General features: G+C 47.6%; 2 protein-coding genes across 34 annotated transcripts in view; one reads left to right on the plus strand and one right to left on the minus strand.

Moving 5' to 3' along the window:
- The window catches only part of NTSR1 (neurotensin receptor 1), a 280,712-nt gene extending 270,204 nt beyond the window's left edge, over positions 1-10,508 (minus strand). The window contains exon 1 of the mRNA XM_068262895.1: positions 9,569-10,508. Within this exon, the coding sequence (XP_068118996.1) occupies positions 9,569-10,285 (717 nt within the window). The 5' untranslated portion in view covers positions 10,286-10,508. The remainder of the gene's footprint in view (positions 1-9,568) is intronic.
- Positions 1-26,482, plus strand: part of GATA5 (GATA binding protein 5) — a 2,064,317-nt gene that overhangs the window by 697,306 nt on the left and 1,340,529 nt on the right. For 29 of the 33 annotated variants that reach the window (XR_011025213.1, XR_011025214.1, XR_011025210.1 and 26 more), the window contains one exon: positions 26,081-26,173. The exons of 3 other annotated variants lie outside the window; for them this stretch is intronic. The gene's annotated coding sequence lies outside the window, so the exon portion shown is untranslated. Of the gene's footprint in view, positions 1-3,783; positions 3,804-26,080; positions 26,174-26,482 lie in introns of those variants that run through there. One more of the 33 variants, XM_068262919.1, reaches the window with a different exon arrangement.

Consider the following 26,482-nt stretch of genomic DNA (forward strand, 5'->3'; position numbering starts at 1 on the left):
AAACCCAGTTAGATGAAAATGAACTAATTAACATAAACATCAAACATTTCTACCCTACCCATACTAAACAGATCAATGGGAGGAAGATGTTTGTTTTCCCTGATCTATGGTCAGATCCTAAAATGACACTGGTACCCCACCCCATCAAATATACAGACTAATTGTTATACTCCAAATGATATTTTATTGCAGAAAAAAGGTCACATGACCGCTGTACAGGCTTCTTCTCATCCCGGCTCTGCAGGAGACCCAGTGGTAGGTGAGTGACATAAGTCAGCATTAACCCCTATATACCCTGGAGGAGGGGGGGATTTTGTCATGGATAGTGATGATAGAAAAGAGGGGAGGCGGGAGTATTGAGACAATGTATCTCTGCTCCCTCCCAACCTTTTTGTACAGTTTGGATGACATACAAGGGTCTTCCGGAAAGCAACAGGCATTTCATTTAATCAATCAGAGAAACATTTTGTTTATTTTTAGACACACATGCAAATCACTTTTGCTCCCGAGTTTTCTCCTAGGAGATAATTTTCATCTTCTGCAGGGAGAGAAGAGATTAACCTGACAGATACAGTATAAGTTATATTGCACAGAAATAATGCCGTGTCTAGTGGATAAAAGCAAGTGGCTGTTACTTTCTGGATGACCCTTGTACAATATAGAAATGTAGTAGTACAAATACATACATAACTAAATAAATAAATAACTGGGTATTACGGCCTAATAAAATAATACACTGTATAGATAAAACTTCTGTCACATTAAGTACACTGACCAGACTTCCCGTTTTACCTGGGACACGTCCCAGGTTCAGGGTCCCCTGTCCCAGGCTGCAATGTGTCCCAGGTTATGTCCCACTTTTGGCTGCTGGGTGTCCCAGGTGTGAGACTCTGTGGCCGCATGAGGTAATGTTTGCTTCATTTACTGTTTGCGGAGTCGGCGTAATCATTTTCTGCTGCATTTTATGTGTCAGAGGTAGCGGTAGTTGCATTTCATTTGTCGGAGGTAACGGTTATTGCAATTCATGTGACAGAGGTAACGGTTGCTGTAGTTATTATTTGATGAGAATGCATTTGAGACTTTGGGGTTATTGTTGCTGCATTTTCGCATTTTGGGTGCTCATGATTATTAAATGGTATGCTAATACTGTAGCATCAGCAGCTTCTGCAGATTTTGTGCACAATCTAATCCCACCATAGTCATAGTCTAATGTCCTACAATATTATTATGTATTTATAAAGCACTAACATCTTCTGCAGCACTTTAGAGAGTACATAGTCATGTCATGGACTGACATACATGATGTAAATCTCCCATTTCACCACATCATTGTGGGAACACTGCTTTCTTGTGTGTTTGGGGAACATTGCCTAATTACCTTTAGGGTCACATTGCCTATCTGTGTTTTGGGAAGAAACTCTGTCCGACTGCCTCAGAGTTTCATAACAGTTTGCTCCGCTCACACCATGTCATGGACACGCCCATTTTTTCACTGTGGTCATGGACACGCCCATTTGTTGGCACAGCACGCTTCGAGTGCCGCACTAGCACCTCTCTCTGTCCCAGGTTGAGCCAAGAAAAATCTGGTCACTGTACATTAAGACAGGGCCAAACATTTACCAGCTGATGTAGGAAAGGATAAAGAAGTACGGTAATCATTTTCAAACAACGCACTCTGGTTGTTAAATTACCATTTTATCTCATACTGTGCAAAACATTAATGAGTACTTAGCAAGCATGGGGGCTGATTCATAAAGCTTTTCTGTTCAGACTTACCTCATGATTTATTTCTCCTTAAATTACTTACCTCATGATTTACCTCTACTTATCTTACTTAATGCATCATTTAGCTCTCTTTATTTGACTTAACTCTTGATTTATCTCTACTTATCCATTTGCCTCATGAATTACCCCTCCTTGGGGTTGATTCACAAAGCTTACTAGGGCTGCACGATTTTCCGGTTTTAAACCGAAACTGCGCTTCCTGTAAAGATGATCTGGGGATTGTCAGTATCCGGCGGTTTTCGGTTTTTAGTGCCCGCTGTGTCCGTGCTTGGCCGCCTGGTCTGCCTACCTCTACGCGCCGAGGAGAGACGCCGTAGTGCATATTTCATATGTTAATGAGCTGGGGGAGGGGGGGCGAGTCCAGTCCAGAGCGGCACAGGGCTTCTCCAATCGCTGGAAAGCAATAGAATGACGGAGGCGGTAGGCGGAGCTGTACGCTCTGTACAGCTCCGCCTACAGCTGCCGTCATACCATCGCTATCCAGTGATTGGTGAAGCTGTGTGTGCCGCTCCGGACTGGATTCGCCCCCCCGCCGCCCGATTCATTAGCAATCATGAATATGCACTGCTTCTGTGGACTGGATCCGCCCCCCGCTGCCCGGCTCGTAAGAGTCCCGTACGCCTCACATTAGTACTACTGCACGCACACTTAAGTGAACAAAATAAATTGCGTTTTACTCACCTGGGGCTTACCTTAGCCCCCTGCAGCTGATCTGTGCCCACGACGAGTCGCTCTGATGCTCTGAGTCCCGCCGGCAGCCACTTCCGGATTCGCCGTCAGGACCCGTCAGGCTGGGGAACGCGGCTCATTCTACGCGTTCCCAGCCAAAATAGCACCCCTATGCGGCCATATACCCATATGGCCGCATAGGGGGTGCTATTTTGGCTGGGAACGCGTAGAAACGGCCGTTTTCCCAGCCTGACGGGTCCTGACGGCGAAACCGGAACTGGCCGCCGGCGGGACTCAGAGCATCAGAGCGACTCGTCGTGGGCACAGATCAGCTGCAGGGGGCTAAGGTAAGCCCCAGGTGAGTAAAACGCAGTTTATTTTGTTAACTTAAGGTTCACTTTCAGCCGAGGGGTCATCATAGAGGGCTTCAGGCTTTATAAATGTGCATTGCCTGAAATGCAAAGCGAATGCACGGCAAATTTTTCTGACAGAGCCCGCCATAGCTAGGCTCCTGACCCTGCCCCCTGCTAAAGCTTGGTTTGAAAAAAAAAATCGTGAATAAATCGAAATCTCAATTTCTGAGAGAAATATCGCAATTTCGATTTTTACCCAATATGTGCAGCCCTAAAGCTTACTTATTTTTTAACCTAACTGTGAGGAGAGCTAATGCATGAGATGAACACATAAGGAGGGATAATTCATGAGATAAACCAATAAGAAGAGATAAATCATGAATTAAGTCAAATAAGAAGATAAACCATGAGTTTAGTGAGATAAAAAGGGGTCTGATTCACAAAGATTTGCTGATGACTTATCTTGCCTTACTTATTAACTCACAATGTATCTCTCCTTAAATGACTTGACTCATGATGTATCTTTTCTTATCTGTTTAACTCTCCTTTTTGTGAATCTCATGCATTAGCTCTCCTTACAGTTAAAGGGGCACTACAGAAAAAAAAACCTGTAAAATGTAAAATATGTGCAAACATATACAAATAAGAAGTACATTTTTTCCAGAGTAAAATTACTCATAAATTACTTTTCACCTATGTTGCTGTCACTTACAGTAGGTAGTAGAGATCTGACAGAAGTGACAGGTTTTGGACTAGTCCATCTCTTTATAGGGGATTCTCAGGGATATATTTCTTTTCAAAAGCACTTAGTGAATGCCAGTTGCTCTGTCCAACTGCCAAAAAACTGTAAAGGGAGCAGGGAAGCTGGCCAGCATCATTGTTTAAATGCTTTTTAGGGAATATCTTTATAAAGAATAAAAGCCTTGCTGAGAATACCCTATGAAAAGGTGGACTAGTACAAAACCTGTCACTTCTGTCAGATTTCTACTGCCTACTGTAAGTAATAGCATTATAGGAGAAAAGTAATTTATGTCTCATTTTACTCTGGAAGAATCATACTTCTTATTTGTATATGTTTGCACATATTTTAAATTTTACAATTTTTCACTGTAGTGCCCCTTTAAGAAGAAAATAAATAAGCTTTGGGAATCAACCCTAAGGAGAGATAAATTGTGAGTTAATAAGTAAGTTGAGATAATTCAACAGAAAGGCTTTGTGAATAAGCCTCCCCTTCTCTCTCCCCTCCCACCTACACCAATAACCACCCTGGTCACTATTCCCCCTTCTGCCTCAGGATGTCACAACTTTGATCTGAATCTGCAAGTGATACGGACCACTGCAAGCCCCATTTAGAAAGCATTATCAATCAAAAGCATGATCTGGGATGATGTAAATTTCCATTGGGAGACCATGGATGATCCCATAGATTTGCACTGTGGAAAGAGTCAGGGAGATGTTCATTTGGATCTCAATCAGATTTCTGCTGAAATCTAAAGTTGGACATACACACAATGTGGCTGGCAAACAGATCCATCCCTCTCTGATCTGAGTTTGATCAGAGAGGACTCGAATTCCAATAAGCAAAACCAATTGATGGACGATCAATACTATTTCTGATCAATTCGTTTCTGGACTCGACTGCTATCAGCCCATGTAAGGCTATCTTAATGGGTCCCTTTGAACATATTCAACATAAGCTTGTTGATCATGCTCTTGTGGCCGCTCTCTAGTCCATGTACAAGTGCATCTGTACTGGGCATATGCAAATACAGTTCGCACATGTGCAGTAAAGTAAAGCTGCTCCTGCATGGGATTTTTCTTTGTGCACTAGCAGTTTTGTTCTACTGGGCATGAGCAGAGCATACTCACGCATGCGCAGTATGGATTCTCTTGAAAACGGATGGGAGGATGGCCACAAAGAAGAAGGGGGTCAAGGGCATGAGAGGTGGACTCCAGGCGGATCTGGGAAGCCTCTGGACCATTTAGAGACTTACCACTATGTAGGTAGGTATCTCCTTTTTATACTATTATTCCTTACAGGTTTGCTTAAAATCCTAAAATTTGTCTTTAGACTGAGGAAACATAGTACAAAAGTTTAATGCACCGTTACTAAAGGGTTAAAACTCATTTATGATACAGTTTATTAAGGTAAGCATATATTATTAAATAAAATAGACATTTGATTTGATAAAAAACATTTAATTGAATGACCTAGGAATTTGCTAAATAACAAGGGCCTTCTCCATGGATGCCTGATTAAAATATCAATCAAAACTTGATCAGGAAAAGCCATTCTTTTAAGCCACAGGCGATCATTCATTGGACACACAGCCTTATTCTACACTGCGCAAGAAAGATATCTATGGAAATCTGATTAATACTGAGTGATGCAAGCCAATAAAACGATCAATACTGCCTATATGATTTTCAGTCAGGGATATATCAGACATTTACAAGGTCAAGCATGCATCTCCTAGTGTATGTCTACCTCTATGGGAGAGATCGTGGAAAAGTCGCCGCATGCAACAACAGTAAGGCGGCTGGTTCCGCGTCCAGCGCGGCGGTTTGCACGCGGCAGCGTGTGTCTGGTGTGGCTGAGTCTGTTAGTGCACAAAGGCTTAGGAATACACGCGCTGAGAGGCAGAATTCTTATACTAAGCAGGAAGAGTCAGCTGACCACGCCGATCAGCTGACTCCAGAGCAGGATACTATTGGTTGAGCAATTAGGGGTGGTGCTGGAGAGCACTACTTCATATATAGTTCCTGCTGGTCACTTGCAAGTTGTCTGCCGTTGTGATCACTACGTGGAAGCACTCAGACCTAGTCAGATCCTTCAGTGTGTTTGAACCAGGTGGACCTGGGAATTCACACTTAGCCAGATTATTTGAATTGTATTCTGTTTATGCTTAAGCTAGTTCCAGGGTGTAGAGACCAAGGACCTCACACCTAGCTTAGGGAACTGTGTTATCATCTGTGTTATACCTCAAGCTAGTTCCAGGGTGTAGAGACCAAGGACCTCACACCCAGCTTAGGGAACTGTACTACCATCTGTGTTATCTTTCAGACTAGTTCCAGGGTGCTGAGACTACGGATCTCGCACCCAGTCGAGGGAACTGTATTATCATGTGTATACTTCAGACTAGTTCCGGGGTGCTGAGACCAAGGACCTCGCACCCAGATTAGGCATTTTTTGATATATGTTATGACTTATAGCTTTCCTGACTACTCCTCTGTCTTCTGATTCGGTACCTCGCGTTATCTGATATTCCATTGCCAGACCCTGCTTGACTTGGATACCGAATCAGCCTTCTGTCTTTGTACTTTATCTGTCAGTGTGTAGCCGACCCGGCGTGCCCGACCTCGAGAGCTATCTCTCCCCTTAAGAGATAGTCTCCAGATCAGATAGTGACATCCACCTATAGGTGTCACTCACTCTCTGGCCCTTCCTGCCTCCAGCCTGACTCCTCCCCTTGGAGAGCCTCAGGCTGCTGGAAGGTTCCTGTGCTCCCAGAGCAGTGTCTCTTTACTGTTATATCGCCTGCTCAGCAGGTGCATCACTAAAAGTATTACTGTTACACCAAACACTCACATACTTATAGGTGTCCAGAGGTTAGCAATATATCTGTATTATCGGTGATTCTGCAGATCATCAATAATCAGGTATATATCTGTATTCTTGGTGATACTGCAGATCACCAATAATCAGATTCTCTCTGCGTGCTGACACCAATCGTTACACTCTAGTTATAAGCAGTTGCCATGGAAGTACAGCGGTAACAAGATTACAAGAAACATAGGATGGGGTGTTATGAAAGAAATTTACATCACAAACTTGACCTAGCTTCAGTCTTCCATTAGACGTCAAAGTTATGTTAAGTTCTTCTCATTTTCAGGGTCTGGCATGCAGTCCCAAGCGTATATCGCAGATAGATAATAGACAGAAGTATTACAACAGCACCAATTTACCAGAAGAAGACACCACTAGACATGCTAGACTTCAGGACCTAACTGTTTTCCAGCCACATGTCATCACACTATCTACATGTTTTACAACTGGAATGTATCTGAAAAGAGATTAATAACCAAAAGTCAATGGCTCATACTGGAAATGTTTGTCTGGCTCCCAGCTAGGAGTTCAGGGAGAAAATTGGCGCCTTATTTGCAGTTTTTGTCTGGCTTGCATGATGTGAGCCAAAAATTACATCCTATGCGTGGGAGAATAATTTAATTGCTGAAAAACTACCGACGGTGGCACTCAATACTATTTAACAGGTATTTTCATTGCTAGGCTCCCAGGGTGACTGAGAGGTAAAATAGTTTTCTGCAGATTGAGGCTGACTTATGGTAACTGGAGTCAAGAAATGAGGAGATATTGTCTATGGCAACTCAGGATATTGATTTCATTTTCCTATAGAATGGAAGATCAGATGTGTTTGGTTACTTAAAGGAATACTATCGATGTATGCATTTATTTTGAAATGCTGTATGTTGTAGCACACATTAGGACAAGTACTAGGAGCAATTTGATTTCTCACTCAGCTGTTCCTCTCAGCTGTAAAATCCTCCGTCAGTTTTGGCGTCAGTATTGGATACAAAATGTATCTAATTCTGAGGTCCCAGAGGGCTAGACCATGTCTCTGCAAAAGGGAAGTTGCTATTAACTCCTCAGTTTATAGTTTAATTATCACCTTGCTGAAAGAATCTTGTTGATATGGTGGTAAGGGGTTAAAGATTCTAGCAATGTGTGTTTATTATCTTTGCTTCTCTTAAATGATAAAGATACTAATAATGCTAATTGTAGACAGTTGTCTGCCCCACTCAGCAGCTTGTAAAGTGGTCGCAGCCTGGAGTGAATCACCTCAAGCAGGCAGCCAGTCTGAGTGTAAACACAGACTACTGTTATAGCTAGTTATATTCCAGCAATATTACAGCCTCATATCAGCCTGTTTCTCCTCATGTCTCCTGCATGCTGTGAGTGACACAGTGAAATATATTTGTGAGCTGTGTGACAGCGTAACCAAGCAGCTCAGGGTGACCCAAACTACTATGAGCTGTGTGAGAAATGAATTTTTAAGCAGGGATAGTGAGAGAGAGACCTGGGTGAATAAATAAAGTGCCCTTAGCACTAGTGGTAATGTGTACACTAATATAGAGTATTTAAAAAAAAGTTGTTTCAATCGATAGTATTTCTTCAAGCCAACATTATGTTTTCTCTAGATCAGTACTGTCTAACTCCAGTCATCCAGGGCTGAGGTCCTCAAACATTTTTGGCACAGCTCACAAATTAATTGATGGGAAAGGTGTGAATCATCAAGTAGAACACATTTCTCCATTTCTCTGTCCAGCCTATTCGCTGGCATGGATATGGCTCTCAAAGAACTGGAGATGGACAACCCTACTCTAGGTTTACTGCATCTAAAGTGGCTGGATAGTGTAATGGTTGAGGGCTTTGCCTCTGACACAGGAGACCTGGGTTCAAATCTCAGCTCTTTCTTTTCAGTAAGTCAGCACCTATTCAGTAAGGAGTCCTGGGCTAGACTACAGAAAGGAGACAAGCGCAATATAAATGTTATTTATCTTGTCTACGTTACAGCACCTATGCTTGCTTCATGAACCCTTTGGTGGTCCATCACACGAAGGCTGTTTTCAAACTCTCACAATGCACAGAAAGCTTGTGAGTGAAAATATCAGTGTTTCTTTATGCAGTATATTGAGGTTCACTGGAGGAAAGCAAATTTCATGAATATCTAAATACTGGTACTTTTGGAAAGATAAATTCAGAAAGATCTAAAAACTGATACTTCTGGAAAGCTAAATTCATGAATATATACATACTGATACTTCTGGAGATTTATAATAACTACATCAACTTTTCTATGAAGCACATAAGATTATGTGACATAAAATCCAGGGAGATATTTTTATAAACAGAAGGTGAAAATCAATCTGCAAAACTTGCAACCAGCTTCCACTTCTTAATTGAATAGTTAAATAAACTGCCTTCAAAAGAGATTATTTTCTTATCAGTTTTTTTATATTCTTTCTGGACTGATTAAAGGAGACTTCATATTTACAGATAAATATTGCAGTTTTGGGATATCTTATCTACTGCATTCCTTTAACTCTTCAAGACTCCAGCCTAATCTCTGCATTCCCAGGTCTGCCGATATTGTGTTTATTTTAAGGAAATCTCAATTTTCTCATTGAAAGGTTTATTTATGTATTATTTGTTATTTTATTTTTTTGTACTATGCTATGAATTGAGTTGCCAGAGGAAACCCAGGAGACACCAGAAGTTCCCTCACAGATGACATTACTGTTGATGATGCTGGAAGGTTCTCAGAATGACTGGTGATAGGCAGCTGAAGATCTGGCATCTCATGTTAGAAAGACACCAGTTGCACAGAAGGAGTAATCGGGATAGTGCAGTATTTGCACCATGAAGCTGGTGTCAAGCTTCAGGTGAGAAACTATACAATAAACCCCAGATTTTGGGTCTTATGTCTTTAGGTAATGAAGGCTTTCAGACCCAAAACATCACAAGCAACCCCATGCCATAAAAGCAAGGTATGCCAGGTTAACTTACCACAAGACCACCAAAAGATACAGGATGCCAACTAATGATTTATCTAACCACTATCCACACATAACTATCTTTAAGTAGTCTGACAATTAAAAAGCCAAATTGTAATCGGATAATCGTTTGTTCACCATACCACTTAACAGGTTTTAGACTACCCAACCTCCTCAACAGCCCTTACCTGAATGACAGTTTTGAAGGTGGACATCTCCACAATCCTGGTGCAGACGAGGTGGTCTGGGTTCTCCACCCCTAATCCATAGATCTCCCCCATAGTGAAAATCATTGGAGTGGCCAAAAGCAAGGAAGCCAACCAGATGAAGCTAATGAGTTTCTTAGTCCTGCTTCTTGACATGATGCTCTTAGCCTTGAAAGGGTGGCACATGGCCATATACCTCTCCACGCTAAGGCTGGCAATGTTTAGGGCTGTGGCATAGGTGCAGGCATCCCTTAGGAAGTAGTAGCCCTTGCACACCACGTTTCCAAAAGCCCAGGGGTGGTGGACCCAGATGAAGTTGTAGAGCTCTATGGGCATGCTGAGGAGCAGAATCAGGAGATCCGACAGAGCCAGGCTGGCCAGGTGGTAGTGGACAGTGCTCTGCAAGTTCTGCAGGGACTTCTTCCTCACCAGGGTGTAAGCAGTGATGGAGTTACCAGTGCATCCCACAACAAAGAGGAACAGGTAGATGACAGTGACCAGGACTTTGGAGTATATGTCAGTGTTGACATCTAGGTCGCCCTCAGCCATGACATGCCGGGCGCTGACATTGGAGAGGTTCAGCATGATTGTGGTGGTGGAGAGCCAGATGTCCTGCACCTCCTGATAGAGAGGGACCTGGGCAGTCGCGTTGGAACGCACATTGGTCGCATGGTACAGTATTTGCGCTGCAGATGCCATGGTGCAGACAGCTGAAGGTGGGACTCTAGAAGCTGGGCTGAGCAGACCTGGATCTTCTTCAGTCACTAATCACTATGACCTCTTCATTCTTCCAGCACTACAAGTTGTGAAGAGTGGCAGGAAGTGTATACATGTCAAGCTGCCTGTTGGACTGCGCGTTGTTTGTCAGGCTGCCTATTGCATTGCTTGCTGTTTGCGGTGTGTGCGAATCTCAGCGGGTCCATAGTCATCTAACGTCTTCATTCACAGAACCTGCCTCTCCTACCCACTCACTATTCCTCCCCCGCCCCTCCCGGTACTCAGAGCTCCGCTCCCATACTGGAGCACCGGTGTAAGCACGGAGCTCTGATAGCGCTGCTCTCTCTGCCCGGGTACTGGCTACTTACCACAAGTCTCTAATAGAAGACCCCGACCCCCCTTTCTGCTCCTCTCTATCTCTCTCTGTACCCCCGTCTGTAGCTCTCATCCACTCTATCCCGGTGACTCTCTAGTCTGCAGATGTCTCTTTCTGTCTCCCTCCCGCCCCTCCAATTTATCTATCTCTACCCCCACACACTGTCTCTCTTTCTGTCTCTTTCTCTGTCCAACACACCTACACACTATTTAGCAGACGTCTCTCTCTCTCTTCTCTCTCTCTCTCACCGTCTCCTACAAAAGTAATAAAGTGGCAGTGTGATGTCTGGCTACCCTTTTTTGGCTACCTCTTCTGATTTAGCTACCAAATCAGACAGCATAGTGAGTCCGGAAAAGCTACCCTGTCAGAAATAGCTGCCATGGCAAAAAAACAAATTTTGTGTATATGTTGTAATTATATTGTTTGATCTTCTTGAGTGATAGGTTACAGATCTTATTTAATGGTAATTATTTATTAATGGTTTTCCTTTAAAGAGACTCCGTAACAAAAATTGCATCCTGTTTTTTATCATCCTACAAGTTCCAAAAGCTATTCTAATGTGGTCTGGCTTACTGCAGCACTTTCTACTATCACTGTCTCTGTAATAAATCAATGTATCTTTCCCCTGTCAGACTTGTTAGCCTGTGTCTGGAAGGCTGCCAAGTTCTTCAGTGTTGTGGTTCTGCTATGAACTCCCCCTTCCAGGCCCCTCTATGCACACTGCCTGTGTATTATTTAGATTAGAGCAGCTTCTCTCTTCTCTCTTATCTTTTACAAGCTGGATAAATCGTCCTCTGAGCTGGCTGGGCTTTCACATACTGAAGAATTACAGACAAGGGCAAAGCTGTTTGCAGGAAGAAAAGAGCAGCCTGAAACTTCAGTGCATGAGAGCTGCAGGGGGAAAGAAACACCCAAATGATCTCTTGAGATTCAAAAGGAAGGCTGTATACAGCCTGCTTGTGTATGGATGTATTTTCTATGTGTGGACATACTGTACATCAACCTACTTCCTGTTTTGGTGGCCATTTTGTTTGTTTATAAACAATCTTTTTAAAACTGTTTTTAACCACTTTTAATGCGGCGAGGAGCGGCGAAATTGTGTCAGAGGGTAATAGGAGATGTCCCCTAACGCACTGGTATGTTTACTTTTGTGCGATTTTAACAATACAGATTCTCTTTAACATGTTAATACCATGTTTGCGTTTCATTTCTTAGTTTTTAGCGACCTGTTTTTGAACCAGGTTTTTGGAGAAGAAAAATCTGACATGCATTTTTTGCATGTGGATTGTGTTACCTTAGTTATTAAGGCAATTTCCAGGCATAGTAGCAAAATCCGAGAGTCGTATTTGGCATGCTAACCCTCGGTGGATTGTGCTACCTGTGTTTTTAAGGCGCTTTTTGGCCAAAGGAGCAAATTCCGACAGTTGCATTTGGCATGTTAACCCCTGATGGATTGTGCAACCTGTGTTTTTAAGCCACTTTTTAGTCATAGGAGCAAAATCCGACAGTCCTATTTGGCATATCAACCCTGGATTGGTACTACCTTTGTTTTTAACCACTTCAGGGCCACAGGCTTACACTCCCCTAGTGACCAGGCCATTTTTCACAACACAGGGCTGTGCAGCTTTGTCAGCGTGCTGCAGAGCCCTACAACTCAGCACACGAATGAATATTACCTTCTTTTCTTGTCCTTAAAGGAGTCATCAGGGAAAATAATGTAAAATGAGTTCTACTTACCGGGGGCTTCCTCCAGCCCCAAGCTCCCAGCATGTCCCTTGCCGCAGCTCTGCCCGCAGCCGTTCACCGCAGCTCCGTCCCGGTCCCTGGCGATGACGTCAGAGTAACCTTCAGGTCGCTCTGTACTGCGCCTGCGCGAGCGGCACTGTCAATCACTGCCACATGGCCCATGTGGCGGTGATTGACAGCGCCGCTCCCACAGGTGCAGTACAGAGCGACCTGGAGGTCGCTCTGACATCATTGCCGGGGACCGGGACGGAGCTGCAGCGAACAGCTGTGGGGGGAGCTGCGGCGAGGGACATGCTGGGAGCCTGGGGCTGGAGGAAGCCCCCGGTAAGTAGCACTCATTTTACGTTATTGTCCCTGATGACTCCTTTAAAGGGGTTCTGTGGAGGGTATTAAAAATAAAAAAAACTGACACTTACCTGGGACTTCTATCGGCCCCCTGCAGCTGTCATGTCCTGCGCCGTCCTCCTACGATCCGCCGTTCCCCGCCGCCGGTCCAATTATGCGTCTAACTAGAGTGCGGCTGCGCGGCCATGTGCGTGCTTACTCCCTTGCTCTACAAGAAAACTTTGCACTGCGCCTGCGCAGTAAGCTCCCGATGACACGCGCGGAAGCGAGCAGTATTCGTCTAGTTAGACAAAAAATTAGACCGGGACCGGCGGCAGGGAACGGATGATCATAGGAGGACAACGCGGGACATGACAGCTGCAGGGGGCCGATAGAAGCTCCAGGTATGTGTCCGTTTTTTAAATCCCTCCACAGAACCCCTTTAAAAGGACATTCTTTCAGAGGTTTCTGATTGCTCCTTGTGATCCTGTGTTTTTTTTTATCAGGCTTAGTGTCTGAGTTTCCTTCTCTCCCCCTTCCCACCCCCCTGCCCTGTCCTGATTTGATTAGGATGGTGATCTGTCCTCTTCTCCAGCTCTCATAGGCATCAGCCTATGAGAGGGCTTCGATTCCCCTGCCACTCTGAGGAACAGTCGGGTGTCCCATGTACAGCGCTGCACTAGATAGCAGCGCTGTACTGATGTAAACAAAGGGGATTTCTTTCCCCTTTTGTTTACTAACGGCCTGCTAGCCGCAATCGCAGCTAGCGGGCTGATCGGCAGGGAACAATCGTGCATGCGCGCGCACGTTCCCTGCTAAACGGCAGCTCCAGGACTTGACGCCAATCGGCGTTTGGCGGTCCTGGGGCTGCCACCGCTTTTACGCTCATTGGCATGATGCGGTCGTTAGGTAGTTACAGTGAACCTAAACAGTCATCCTGTACACTCAGTGCTTCCCTGATCCTCCAGTCATCCCCAATGCGCCTATTCCACCTGTATGTGCGGCCCCGATGTGTGCGCCTCCTGATTGTGCTCATGTGTATGGGAGCATTCTGCGCATGTGCAGTTTCGAAAACTTTGTACTTTGCATGTGCAGAACTTTCCTGGCGACACAAGCGTTAGGATGTGTGCGCCCGGCAGTACATTAGAAGTGGCCAGCGACTTACAGAGTCATCCGTCTAGCAGAGGGGCGCGGCAGGTGCCTGGAGGATTGGGGAAGAACAACAAAGGCGCAGGACGACTATGGGGGCCTGGAAAAAAAGAATCTACTTTTTGTCCCAATCCCCTCCAACCCGGACTAGATTCTCTTGTAATAGGAACGGTAGTGAAAATAACATAGTGAATAAAATTGCTCATTGTTTGCAATATTCATTTACAGATTATTTAGTCAGTGTCATTTGTACAAAAAATTCCACTCCCTGATTTACATTTTGCAATTTTATGAGGATAGGATTGCTAAACGTGTATTGTACTTCAATATAGGCCAAAAATTAAAAAATATTGAAATAAGTTATTGTCCTGTATCAATTGTCCCTGGGTATATCTGTCCGTGTGTATGGAGGTGGGTGGGGTCACTACTCCGTAGCATCGCCTGGGAATCCACATAGGCCAGAAATTACCTTGGCGGTAGCCACCACAGATGTGGGCATATGTCGGGGGAGGGGGGAAATTATGAAGAAATCTGGAAGCCCCTTAAAAAAAAGGGAACCTCCTTGTGTCAAGTCCCTGATCCCCAAGTAAAGTGTTTATCTATTTATATAAACGTTTATATAAACTGAAAAAAAAATATTTATTTAATAGAAATAAGACACAAAACTAAAACTTTTATTAGATGTAAATTTTGTTATTTATTTTTTTTCCACCTGTGCACTTCCACCTGTTCTGAAAACTTTTTCTGTAGCGGGCTGGCACTTCCATAGAGCCTGTAAGGGCTGCAAAGTCTCCCCTCTTTCGGCATCACTACGGGCATGAGGCACACATTGGGTGTCACCACTAGAAGGGTGATACACATGGGTTAAGGCAGAGTGCATAGCGTAGCATATCTCACTACTTCTGCCAGTGGACTCCTCTTACTACCTTAGGGCATCGTTCTGTCTCCATAGCTCTCTTCAGCATCCCTTTCCCCATGACCTGCTGCCATGTTATGTCAGTGTGTAGATGCCTGCAGAAGACATGCTGGTGGGGTAATAAAGGAGGCAGGAATGTGCTGCGAAAGGAAGAAGGAGGAAGTAACAGCACAGGATAGGTAATATATGATGCTCCGCTGTGCACTCTACCCTCGGCTACTTGGCGGTCATTTCTACGATATCGCAACATGGGTACAGTCACGCGACCATGCGAACGTCGCTTAGCGTCGCAACAATGACCATCACAGCGTATCGGACCGCTAAGATCCCTGACGACTCATGCGAAAAGTACCCCAATCGCTTGAAGTCTCATTCGCTCTCGATGTGTAGCGTCGCGTGACGTTGTGCATACCCACCGGCAGGAAGAAGCGTCGCTTGATGATCATCGTCAAGGGGATGTCGCAGGACCCGTCGGGCGGTAAGTACTGAGCTTTACACTAAAGACGTCGCCTCCTAACTCTTGATATTTTTGCAGCTGTAGGTGGCAATGTTAAAAGCCACAACTAGTGGCTATAAACGGTTAATAGCGGCTACAAATGGCTAAATAGCAGTGCCCAAAGTAGTGTTCATATCGTTAATTGCTGCTTTTAATATTGGTGCTTATGGCAGCCCCGTTTTTCACCTGCTCTGCACCTTACCCCCTACCCTTCCCCTCATATCATGTGCTACCATTTTCCTACCGGAAAAGTTTGGCCAGTACACCTTAACCCCCCCCAAACCTGCAAAGTGTCTAGTATGACTATCCCTCCCAACATTTTATGTGCCCCCCCCCCCCCCACTAATCTAATAGTCCCCTTGTTCCCCTATGTAAAGCCAGGATCATCCCCCCCCCCCCCCCTCCCGAAACACCAAAGAAAAAAACTAAGTGGCCAGCATTACTGACCCTCTTCCCTCACTTTCTCCATGTATATTACCCTCCCACAAAGATTGATGTAACTTGAGGTCATCTACCCCCGACTCCCCGTGGCTGACGTTCTCCCCCCTCCCCCCCAACTGCAATGTCTGCCCCCCTCCATCTTGTATTTTAATGCACAGCAAAGCGGTTTATACCTCCATTACACCTCGTCCAGCACTGTGCATTGCTCCTCTCCTACACTTTCATCAGAGCTCCCGGGTGTACTTACTTTGCAGTTCCCGAGTTTGTCACATGACAACTCAGTCGGGAGCTGCACAAATGTAAATTATACCAGAGGCGCTCTGATGAAAGCAGAGGAGAGAGCAGGGAAGAGAGGGATGCACGGCACTAGATGAGGTGTATGCCAGAGATATACACCGCTTTGCTGTGCACAGAGCAGGGACAAGGTCCTCCAGCACCCAATGCTGAGACACCAAAGTGCGCCCCTCCATCCCTCCCACCCCAGCTGTCACACACTGATTGCTATTAGACTAAGAGGGCCACAGGGCCCACAACCTCCCCAACACCTTAATATCTAGTTATCTGGCTTGCAGTCACTGCTATGTATCCCCTTTTCTTATTTCTTTCTGCTTCATACACAATTAGGAATGACAGCTGAATGAATTGCGTGCCCCCTCCTACACTGCGCCCTGAGGCTGGAGCCTCTCCAGCCTATGCCTCGGCCCGGCCCTGGCTGTGCATTCAATTGCGAGGAGGACAGACATTGCAGCCTTCAGGAGGAAGCAGGGAGAAGCACAGCAGCCTGAGTGAGGGAGTATCAGGTGCCCTGCGATTAGTGCAGCTGTGTAGTAAAGAACGGAAGATGAGATCTCTTCAAGCCTGCACAGCTACTCATAGCCACTTCTTCTTTAGCAACAGTTCTGCGCTAGGTTTGCTAGTTCTTCTGAGCGCGGCAGAAAGGTAGCTATAAGTGACGACTCTCCCCCCTTCTTTGAAGAACTGATGGATGTGCACATGCGCAGTGCACATGGTAGCTATTTCGGACAGGTAGTCAGAAGCGACAGAACAGCGGCACACCACTGGCTAGTGGCTGCAAAACGTTGCTTGTATTGCGGAACAGTGACACTACATGTTGCGGAAACGCAGGTCCTTCGTCAGGTGCAGAACAGCAGCTTGAGCAGGTGTTATGCACCTGATGAAGGACCTGCATGTCTGTAACATGTAGTACCACTGTTCCGCAATACAAGCAAGTTTTGCAGCCACCAGCCAATGGTGTGCCGCTTCTTTATTGCTTTTGGTTTTACCGAGCAATCCGGTCAAGGCCAGGCAGCAACTTACTCCCAGGTTCTTACACCTGGGTGCTGTCTCCTTGGAAAGTCGTTTTACAAGTCTCTCTCTGCATCTCTGCCCCCTTTTCTCTCTCTACCCCCTCCCCATGCATCTCTCCCTACACTCTATCTGCCTCCCTCTTCCTGCTCTCTATCTTTCTCAGTCTCCCACCCCTTGTCTCTCTACCCCCCCTCCTTCCCATTTTTATATCTCTTTCTCTGCCCCCCCCCCTCCCACACACACACACAGTTATACTTACCCCCCTCCCCCCTTCCTCTGACTCTCTCCCTATCTTCTTCCCCTTCCTCTGACTTTATCCCATTCCCTCTCCCCTTCCTTCGATTCTCTATCTCTTTCCCCGTCTCTCTCTCCCCTTCCTCTGACTCTCTCTCTCCCTATCTCTCTCCCCCTTTCCTCTGACTCTCTCCCTATTTCTCTCCCACCCCCTTCCTCTGACTCTCTCCATATCTCTCTCCCCCTTCCTCTTACTTTCTACCTATCTCCCTCTTTCCTATACTCTCTCCCTATCTCTCTCTCTCTCCCCTTCCTCTGACTATGTCCTTATATCTCTCCCCCCTTCCTCTGACTCTCTCTCTATCTCTCTCCCCCTTCCTCTGACTTTTTCCCATTCTTCCCCCTTCCTTTGATTCTCTCCCTATCTCTCCCCCTTCCTCTGACTCTCTCCCCCCCCCCCCTCTGACTCTCTTCAAATCTCTCTGTATTCTTCCTCTGACTTTCTACCTATCTCTCTCTCTCCCCCTCCCCCCTTTGCTCCCTTATCTCTCTCCCCCTTCCTCTGACTTTTTCCCATTCTTCCCCCTTCCTTTGATTCTCTCCCTATCTCTCCCCCTTCCTCTGACTCTCTCTCCAACCCCCCCCCCCCCCTCTGACTCTCTTCATATCTCTCTGTATTCTTCCTCTGACTTTCTACCTATCTCTCTCTCTCCCCCTCCCCCCTTTGCTCCCTTATCTCTCTCCCCTTCTATGTCTTCTCTCTCCATCTGTCTCTCTCTTACCCTGTGTCTCTCAGCCTGAGTCATCCACTTGTGTTCATTCTTTGTAACACTCTTTGCCTCAGTCGGCATTTTCTTTTTCCACTGTTTAGGGCTGGTTGTTCTGAATAAATTGCTTTCTGTTATCTGTCATTAATGGCTTTGCAAGCCATTAATGACAGATTGTCATTGTCACATGTCTTCTGTTTAACTATTCCACCGCCTGCTGCATAGTCCCTACAATCCTGGCCTGTAATATTATGTACACACGTGCAATAACTGTCACTTGAAGGGACATTGGGGCTGTTTTACACTGAAAATTGCCAAATGTGTGAGCGATTTTTTTAGCAAGTGATTTTTTAAAATTTTAACACAGTTGCAGTTGCTGTATAAATGCTTCATGCTGAGCTTTTGCAGTTTAAAAACAAAACAAAACGCTCTGCAGTGAAAAAACTGTTATAGGATTACATAATCACAGGAGTTTTTGAAGTGCACTACTGTACTACTAAGGGCTCTTTCACACCAGAGCCCTCTTTTGGCGTTTTAACGCAAAGTCTATACTTTGTGTTAACCAAGGTAAAAGGAAAGTCCATAGACTTTAATCTTACCTTTCACACCCGACGCTGCGTTTCGATGCGTTGCGGTACGACGCATCCCGGCGCATTTTGTCGTTGGGAATCGGCGCTTCCCCTTTGGGTAAATTAACTACTACCACTGCTACTCAGCGTCGCACCGCAGATTCCCGACGACACGCTGCAACGCCTGCAGGAGCCGTTCCCCTGCACGTTTTGAGTGTGTAACCGGCCTAATACTTGTTTCAATGAAAGTCTAATGGCCCATACTCACGGGCTACAATTGTCGCCGCAACACGCGGCGCGCGCGTGTTGCGGCGACAGGTCGCCCGTGAGTATGCGCTGTTGCATGGGCGCGCACCCCGAACTGTCGCTCGTCGCTGATGTCGCCAGGCGATTGAACTGCTCGATCGCCTGGCGACAGTTGCCACCGCAACTCCACCGCAACTGTCGCTAGTCCGCGTGAGTACGCGGACTAGCGACAGCAACCTCCATTGAGGAATACGGAGCTTCCGGCGGGGGGAGGAGGAACGTCGGCGACAGCTTCCGTCGCGCCACTGGTCCCTCTTCCGCGTGTGTACGCGGAGGGACCTGGCGAGGAGCTGTCGCCGGCCTGTCGCCCACACGCTCACGTGTGCTGGCAACAGGCCCAAAAAGTTGCCTGTGAGTATGGGCCATTAGGTGTGCTTATCACACTCTCTTTCCAACTGCTGATAAGAGGGCCCTCTTCATGCCTAAAACTAACCTCCCTCCCGATGCCTAATACTAATCACCCTCTCCATGCCTAACACTAACCTCCCTCCCCATGCCTAACACTAACCTCCCTCCCCATGCCTAACACTAACCTCCCTCCCCAGACCTAATACTAACCTCCCTCCCCAGACCTAATACTAACCTCCCTCCCCATGCCTAACACTAATCTCCCTCCTCATGCCAACACTAACCTCCCTCTCCTTGCATAACACTAACCACCCCATGCCTAACACTGACCTCCCTCCCCATGCCTAACACTAACCTCCCTCCCCAGACCTAATACTAACCTCCCTCCCCAGACTTAATACTAACCTCCCTCCCCATGCCTAACACTAACCTCCCTCCTCATGCCTAACACTAACCTCCCTCTCCTTGCATAACACCAACCACCACATGCCTAACACTGACCTCCCTCCCCATGCCTAACACTAACCTCCCTCCCCAGACCTAATACTAACCTCCCTCCCCAGACCTAATACTAACCTCCCTCCCCATGCCTAACACTAACCTCCCTCTCCTTGCATAACACTAACTACCCCATGCCTAACACTGACCTCCCTCCCCATGCCTAACACTGACCTCCCTCCCCATGCCTAACACTAACCTCCCTCGTCATGCCTAACACTAACCTCCCTCTCCTTGCATAACACTAACCACCCCATGCCTAACACTGACCTCCCTCCCCATGCCTAACACTAACCTCCCTCTCCATGCCTAACACCAGGGGCGGCGCCGCACTGCTTTAATTTTTCCCAGGCACTAGCCGAGCCCACTAGCCCAGCCCCAGTCCCGTCTAGTACGCCACTCATGCTGCTGTGCTCTGCTCAGGCTCCCCCTTGCTGTGTGCGCCGCAGCGATTGACGTCAGACGTTCCGTGCGCAGCGCATGCTGACATGACGTCACTCGGCCAGGCAGCATAAAACTGCACATGCCACGTGGTGAGGGCGGAGCCGTGGGCGTGAGGAGAGAGGGAGCGCAGAGACGAGAGCCAAGCAGCGAAAGAGAGACCGTCAGTCAGAGCCTGGACTGGAGACAGAGAGTGGGGAGGTCTGGAGTCGGAGAGAGGAGAGGCTGTCCCATTGTGTGAGTGAAGGAGGCCCAGTTCAGCGCGGGCATCGGGCGGGCCGGGGGTAGGATGTTGGGGGCCCTTTTTCTGCGTCATCATCATTGCCTGCCGGCGCTACCTGGGCCAGGGCCAGCCAGGCCCACTCTATTTGGCCACACCCCCCAACATTTTTCGCCTAGCCCCCCTTCAAAATTATCCAGCACCTGCATAGCATCCCCCAAAACAATTCCTGGAGCCACCACTGCCTAACACTAACTTCCCTCCCCATGCCTAACACTAACCTCCCTCCCCATACCTAATACTAACCTCCCTCCCCATACCTAATACTAACCTCCCTCTCGATGCCTAATACTAATCCCCCTCTCCATGCCTAATACTAACCCCACTCTCCATGCCTAACACTAACCTCCTTCCCCATGCCTAACACTAACCTCCCTCCCCAAGCCTAATACTAACCTCCCTCCCCATGCCTAACACTATCCTCCCTCCCCATGCCTAACACTATCTTCCCTCTCCATGCCTAACACCAACCTCCCTCCCCATGCCAAACACTAACTTTCCTCCCCATGCCTAACAATAACCTCCCTCCCCATGCCTAGCACTGACCTCCCTGTCCATGCCTAACCCTAACTTCCCTCCCCATTCCTAACACTAACCTCTCTCCCCATGCCTAACACCAATCTCCCTCCCTATGCCTAACACTAGCCTGCCTCTCCATGCCTAACACTAACTTCCCTCCCCATGCCTAACACCAACCTCCCTCCCCATGCCTAACACTAACCTCCCTCTCCATGCCTAACACTAACCTCCATCTCCATACCTAACGCTAACCTCCCTTTCCATGCCTACAGCTAACCTTCCTCCCCAAGCCTAACACTATCCTCCCTGTCCATGCCTAACCCTAACTTCCCTCCCCATGCCTAACACTAACTTCTCTCCCCATGCCTAACATCAATCTCTCTCCCCATGCCTAACACTAACCTGCCTCTCCATGCCTAAAACTAACCTACCTCTCCATGGCTAACACTAATTTCCCTCCCCATGCCTAACACTAACCTCCCTCTCCACGCCTAACGCTAACCTCCCTCCCCATGCCTGACACTAACCTTCCTCCCATGCCTAATACTAACCTCCCTCTCCATACCTAACACTATCCTTCCTCCCCATGCCTAACACTAACCTCCTTCTCCATACCTAACACTATCCTTCCTCCCCATGCCTAACACTAACTCCCTCTCCATACCTAACACTAACCTCCCTCTCCTTACCTACAGCTAACCTCCCTCCCCATGCCTAACGCTATCCTCCCTCTACATGCCTAACACTATCCTCCCTCATCATGCCTGACCCTAACCTCCCTCCCCATGCCTAACACAGACCTCCCTCCCCATGCCTAACACAGACCTCCCTCCCCATGCCTAACACTAACCTCCCTCCCCATGTCTAACACTAATTTCCCTCCCCATGCCTAATACTAACCTCACTCTCCATGCCAAAACTAACCTCCCTTTCCATGCCTAACACTAATTTCCCTCTCCATGCCTAACACCAACCTCCCTCCCCATGCCTAACACTAACCTCCCTCTCCATGCCTTACACTATCCTCCCTCCCCATGCCTAACACTATCCTCCCTCTCCATGCCTAACACTAACCTCCCTCTCAATGCCTAATACTAAAACGCCGAAAATGTCAGATGCAGAGACAGATACACAGAGATACACAGTGTCGGCTGATGATGGAGGGAAAAATTAAGCTTCGGCACAAGAGGTGAGCGGAGAGGTGGGTAACTCTCTCATTGGGCTGGCAGCTGCTAGTCCTCTTTCCTCCACCTGCCAGGCTGCCCCACACTTCATGGGGAGCTCTTGGGGCACTATGGAGCTGCTGGGGGGGGGGGGGGTGCTATAGCACCGACAAATCAAAAATAGTGGGTTAGGTACAGAGCCGGGACAAGGTCCTCCAGCACCCAAGGCTGAGACATCAAAGTGCGCCCCTCCATCCCTCCCACCCCAGCCGTAACACATGGTTGCTATTAGACTAGCCCCAGCGCCCCCCCCCCCCCCCCCCCAACACATTAATCTCTAGTTATCTGGCTTGCAGTCACAGACATGTATCCCTTTTTCTTATTTTTCTCTGCTTCAAACACAATGGGGCAGTGTTAGCTGAGTGAGTTGTGTGCTCCCTCCTACACTGCGCCCTGAGGCTGGAGCCTCTCTCGCCTCTGCCTGGGCCTGGCCCTAGTTAGGTATAATAGGTAAGCAGGCTGTGGACATTTTTAGGTTTGCAGTTTATTTATGCTCCGCTCAGTCCTCGGCATCCTGTGATGCAGTGTACAGCGATTGTCACTGTGGATTCCTCTTCTCAGTCCTTGGCATGCTGTGATGCAGTGTGCAACAATTGTCACTGTGGAATCCTCCTCACAGTCTTTGGCATGTTGTGATGCAGTGTGCAGCAATTGTCCCTGTGGATTCCTCCTCACAGTCTTTGGCATGTTGTGATGCAGTGTGAAGCAATTTACACTGTGGATTCCTCCTCACAGTCTTTGGCATGTTGTGACGCAGTGGTGAAGCAATTGTCACTGTGGATTCCTCCTCACAGTCTTTTGCATGCTGTGATGCAGTGTGCAGTGATTGTCACTGTGGATTCCTCCCTCTCAGTCCTCGGCATAGTGTTATGCAATATGCCGCGATTGTCACTGTGGATTCCCCCTCTCAGTCCTCGGCATGCTGTGATGCAATGTGCAGCGATTGTCACTGTGGATTCCTCCTCTCAGTTCTCGGCTTGCTGTGATGCAGTGTGCAGCGATTGTCACTGTGGATTCCACCTCTCAGTCCTCGGCATGCTGTGATGCAGTCTGCAGCGATTGTCACTGTGGATTCCACCTCTCAGTCCTCGGCTTGCTGTGATGCAGTGTGCAGCGATTGTCACTGTGCATTCCTCCTCTCAGTCCTCGGCATGCTGTGATGCAGTGTGCAGCGATTGTCACTGTGCATTCCTCCTCTCAGTCCTCGGCATGCTGTGATGCAGTGTGCTGTGATTGTCACTGTGGATTCCTCCTCTCAGTTCTCGGCTTGCTTTGAGCAGTGTGCTGTGATTGTCACTGTGGATTCCTCCTCTCAGTCCTCGGCATGCTGTGATGCAGTGTGCTCTGATTGTCACTGTGGATTCCACCTCTCAGTTTGTGGTATGCTGTGCTGTAGTGTGCAGCGATTGTCACTGTGCATTCCACCTCTCAGTCCTCGGCATGCTGTGATGCAGTGTGCTGTGATTGTCACTGTGGGTTTCTCCTCTCAGTCCGCGGCATCCTGTGATGCAGTGTGCAGTGATTGTCACTGTGGATTCCTCCTCTCAGTCTGTGGCATGTTGTGATGCAGTGTGAAACGATTGTCACTGTGGATTCCTCCTCTCCCTGTAGAATGTGTAGTTTCTCTCCTCCTCAAATAAGTGAAAGTCTGGGATTATGTCCAGCAATTTCTTAAAGTGTACTCAAGATGAACTTTGGGTCAAAAGTTAAATACATAAGGGAAGCCTTTGGATCCTGTAGAGGCTTCCCATGCCGTCCCTCAGTCCACTGTTCCACTCTGACAAGCTCTTGTTGGATTCCACGGTTGCCACTGTGTCCCTTGTAAGGAACTTAGCTGAATCTGATTGAATTCTCGCCGAGAGCCGGGATAAGGCATCCACTTCCGGCTCTCTGCGATTGTTCCCCGCATATGACGCGCAGGCTGGGATGCAAGACGCACTTCCTGATAGGCGGAGAGCGCGTTCTCAGTACGCTCTCCACAAAGGTCAATAGTCAGTGGACTGTGGTCAGCTGACAGCACAGTGTCAGTTGACACTTATGCAGGATCAAGCTAATGTTTGATTAGATGAGTGGAGTGTGGCTGGCCACTGATTGGTTGAATGTTGTATTTAAACGCAGTGATTGCTCCCAGAAAATAAAGTACCCTTTTTATCTCTTTCTTGCTCTCAGAAGTCATTTTCTGCTAGGAAAGTGTTTTATAGTTGGAATTTATCAGTGAGGGTCACACTGTAGTCACTTCCTGAGTCAGGACTGAGTCAGCCACTTACATACCTGATATTTAACTCTTTCAGTCAGAGAAATAAAAAAAGGAACACAGCATAGTTATTTGTGTGCTAGGCACTGTACATACACATGTCTATCTCATCATGTCACATGTCACTTCGGGTATGCTTTAAGGTATTACTACAGTTTGATACTTTTGTGCCTTTGAACTTTGATACTTGCCTCAGTGGGACTATGAGAGGTTATTGTCCACTCTACTTCAGTCTATATGCCTTGCACGTTAAGACCTGGGGGTAACCGTAGTCAGGAGACATTCAGTGTCCTGTTCATGCAGGGACTTATCTATAGGTGAGGACCGTGGGCCGGACTCAGAGTAACGGCACTAGATTGGGCCATCAGGGCCGGCCTTTGCTATGAGCGACCTGTGAGGTCGCTCAGGGCGCCATGCTCTCAAGGGCGCATGCGCCCTGTCGCCCCTTGCCGCCCGCTGTCTCCCTGTGTCCTCTCCGTCTATATTTAGAGCAGGACTACAAGAAAATGGCCGCTAATGTCCACAAATGCAGACAAACGGCGGCCATCTTCTTGTAGCCTGCTCTAACTACAGATGGAGTGGAGGCGGGGAGAGAAGAGCGACGGCGGCGCTGGAGCTGAATGTCAGGTGAGTCAGTCTCTGCCCGGCCCACTGCCACATAAAGGGGGGGGGGTTGCCTGGGGCAAAGTACCTACACTGGCAGCAAACTACCTACACTGGGAGCAAACTACCTACACTAGGGGCAAACTACCTACACTGGGGGCATACTACCTACACTGGGAGCATACTGGGGGCAAACTACCTACACTGGTGGCAAACTACCTACACTGGGAGCAAACTACCTACACTGGGGGCAAACTACCTACACTGGGGGAAAACTACCTTCACTGGGGGCATACTACCTGCACTGGGGGGCAAACTACCTACACTGGGGGCATACTGGGGGCAAACTACCTACACTGGGGGCATACTACCTACACTGGGGGCATACTACCTACACTGGGGGAAAACTACCTACACTGGGGGCATACTACCTACACTTGGGGCAAACTACCTACACTGGAGGCATACTACCTACACTGGGGGCGTACTGGGGCAAACTACCTACACTGGGGGCATACTACCTACACTGGGGGCATACAGGGGCATACTACCTACACTGGGGGCATACTGGGGCATACTACCTACACTGGGGGCATACTGGGGCAAACTACCCTCACTGGGGGTGGGGGCATGCTACCTACACTGGGGGCATACTGGGGCATACTACCTACACTGGGGGCATACTGGGGCAAACTACCTACACTGGGGGCATACTACCTACACTGGGGGCAACCATGCTACTACACTGGGGGAAACTGTACTAGCTACACTGAGGGCAGCTATGCTACCTATATGGGGCAACTATACTACCTACACTAGGGGCAACTATGCTACCTATAGGGGGACAACTATGCTACTTATGGGGGGGGCAACAAAATCCGGTTTCGCTCAGGGCGCTGTGAAACCGAAGGCCGGCCCTGTGGGCCATAGAGACTGATTGTAGACATAACCTGTCAAGCCTTACACTCCTCTTCTACAGGTGCACTCGTACATGAAGGGGAGCGCAGTCGCAATTCGTAGAAGTGTCCCAGGCCGCAGCGAAGGACTGTATAACAGCATTCCCTTTCCTTAGGTAAGTATTTCACTTTTGACCCAAGGCTCACCTAGGGTTCTCCTTAAAGTGTACCTGAGACAGTACACTATTAATTTATACTTACCTGGGGTCTCCTCCAGCCCCATTAGGACCGTGTTTTCCCTCCGTTGTCCCATGATCTCCTTCGTTGTCCTCTTCAGGTGGAGCCAGTCGTTGTGTTCTGCGCATGCGTAGCCGCCCGCTTGCGAGCTCCCATCGTGCTTCTTTGACCAGAAATGTTCTGCTTCTGGGCAGTGCTACTGCACAGGCATAGAACGCTCTTGACCACGGGAGCACACATGCGGCTAA

The sequence above is a fragment of the Hyperolius riggenbachi genome, chromosome 12, assembly GCF_040937935.1.
Source record: "Hyperolius riggenbachi isolate aHypRig1 chromosome 12, aHypRig1.pri, whole genome shotgun sequence".
Taxonomy (NCBI): domain Eukaryota; kingdom Metazoa; phylum Chordata; class Amphibia; order Anura; family Hyperoliidae; genus Hyperolius; species Hyperolius riggenbachi.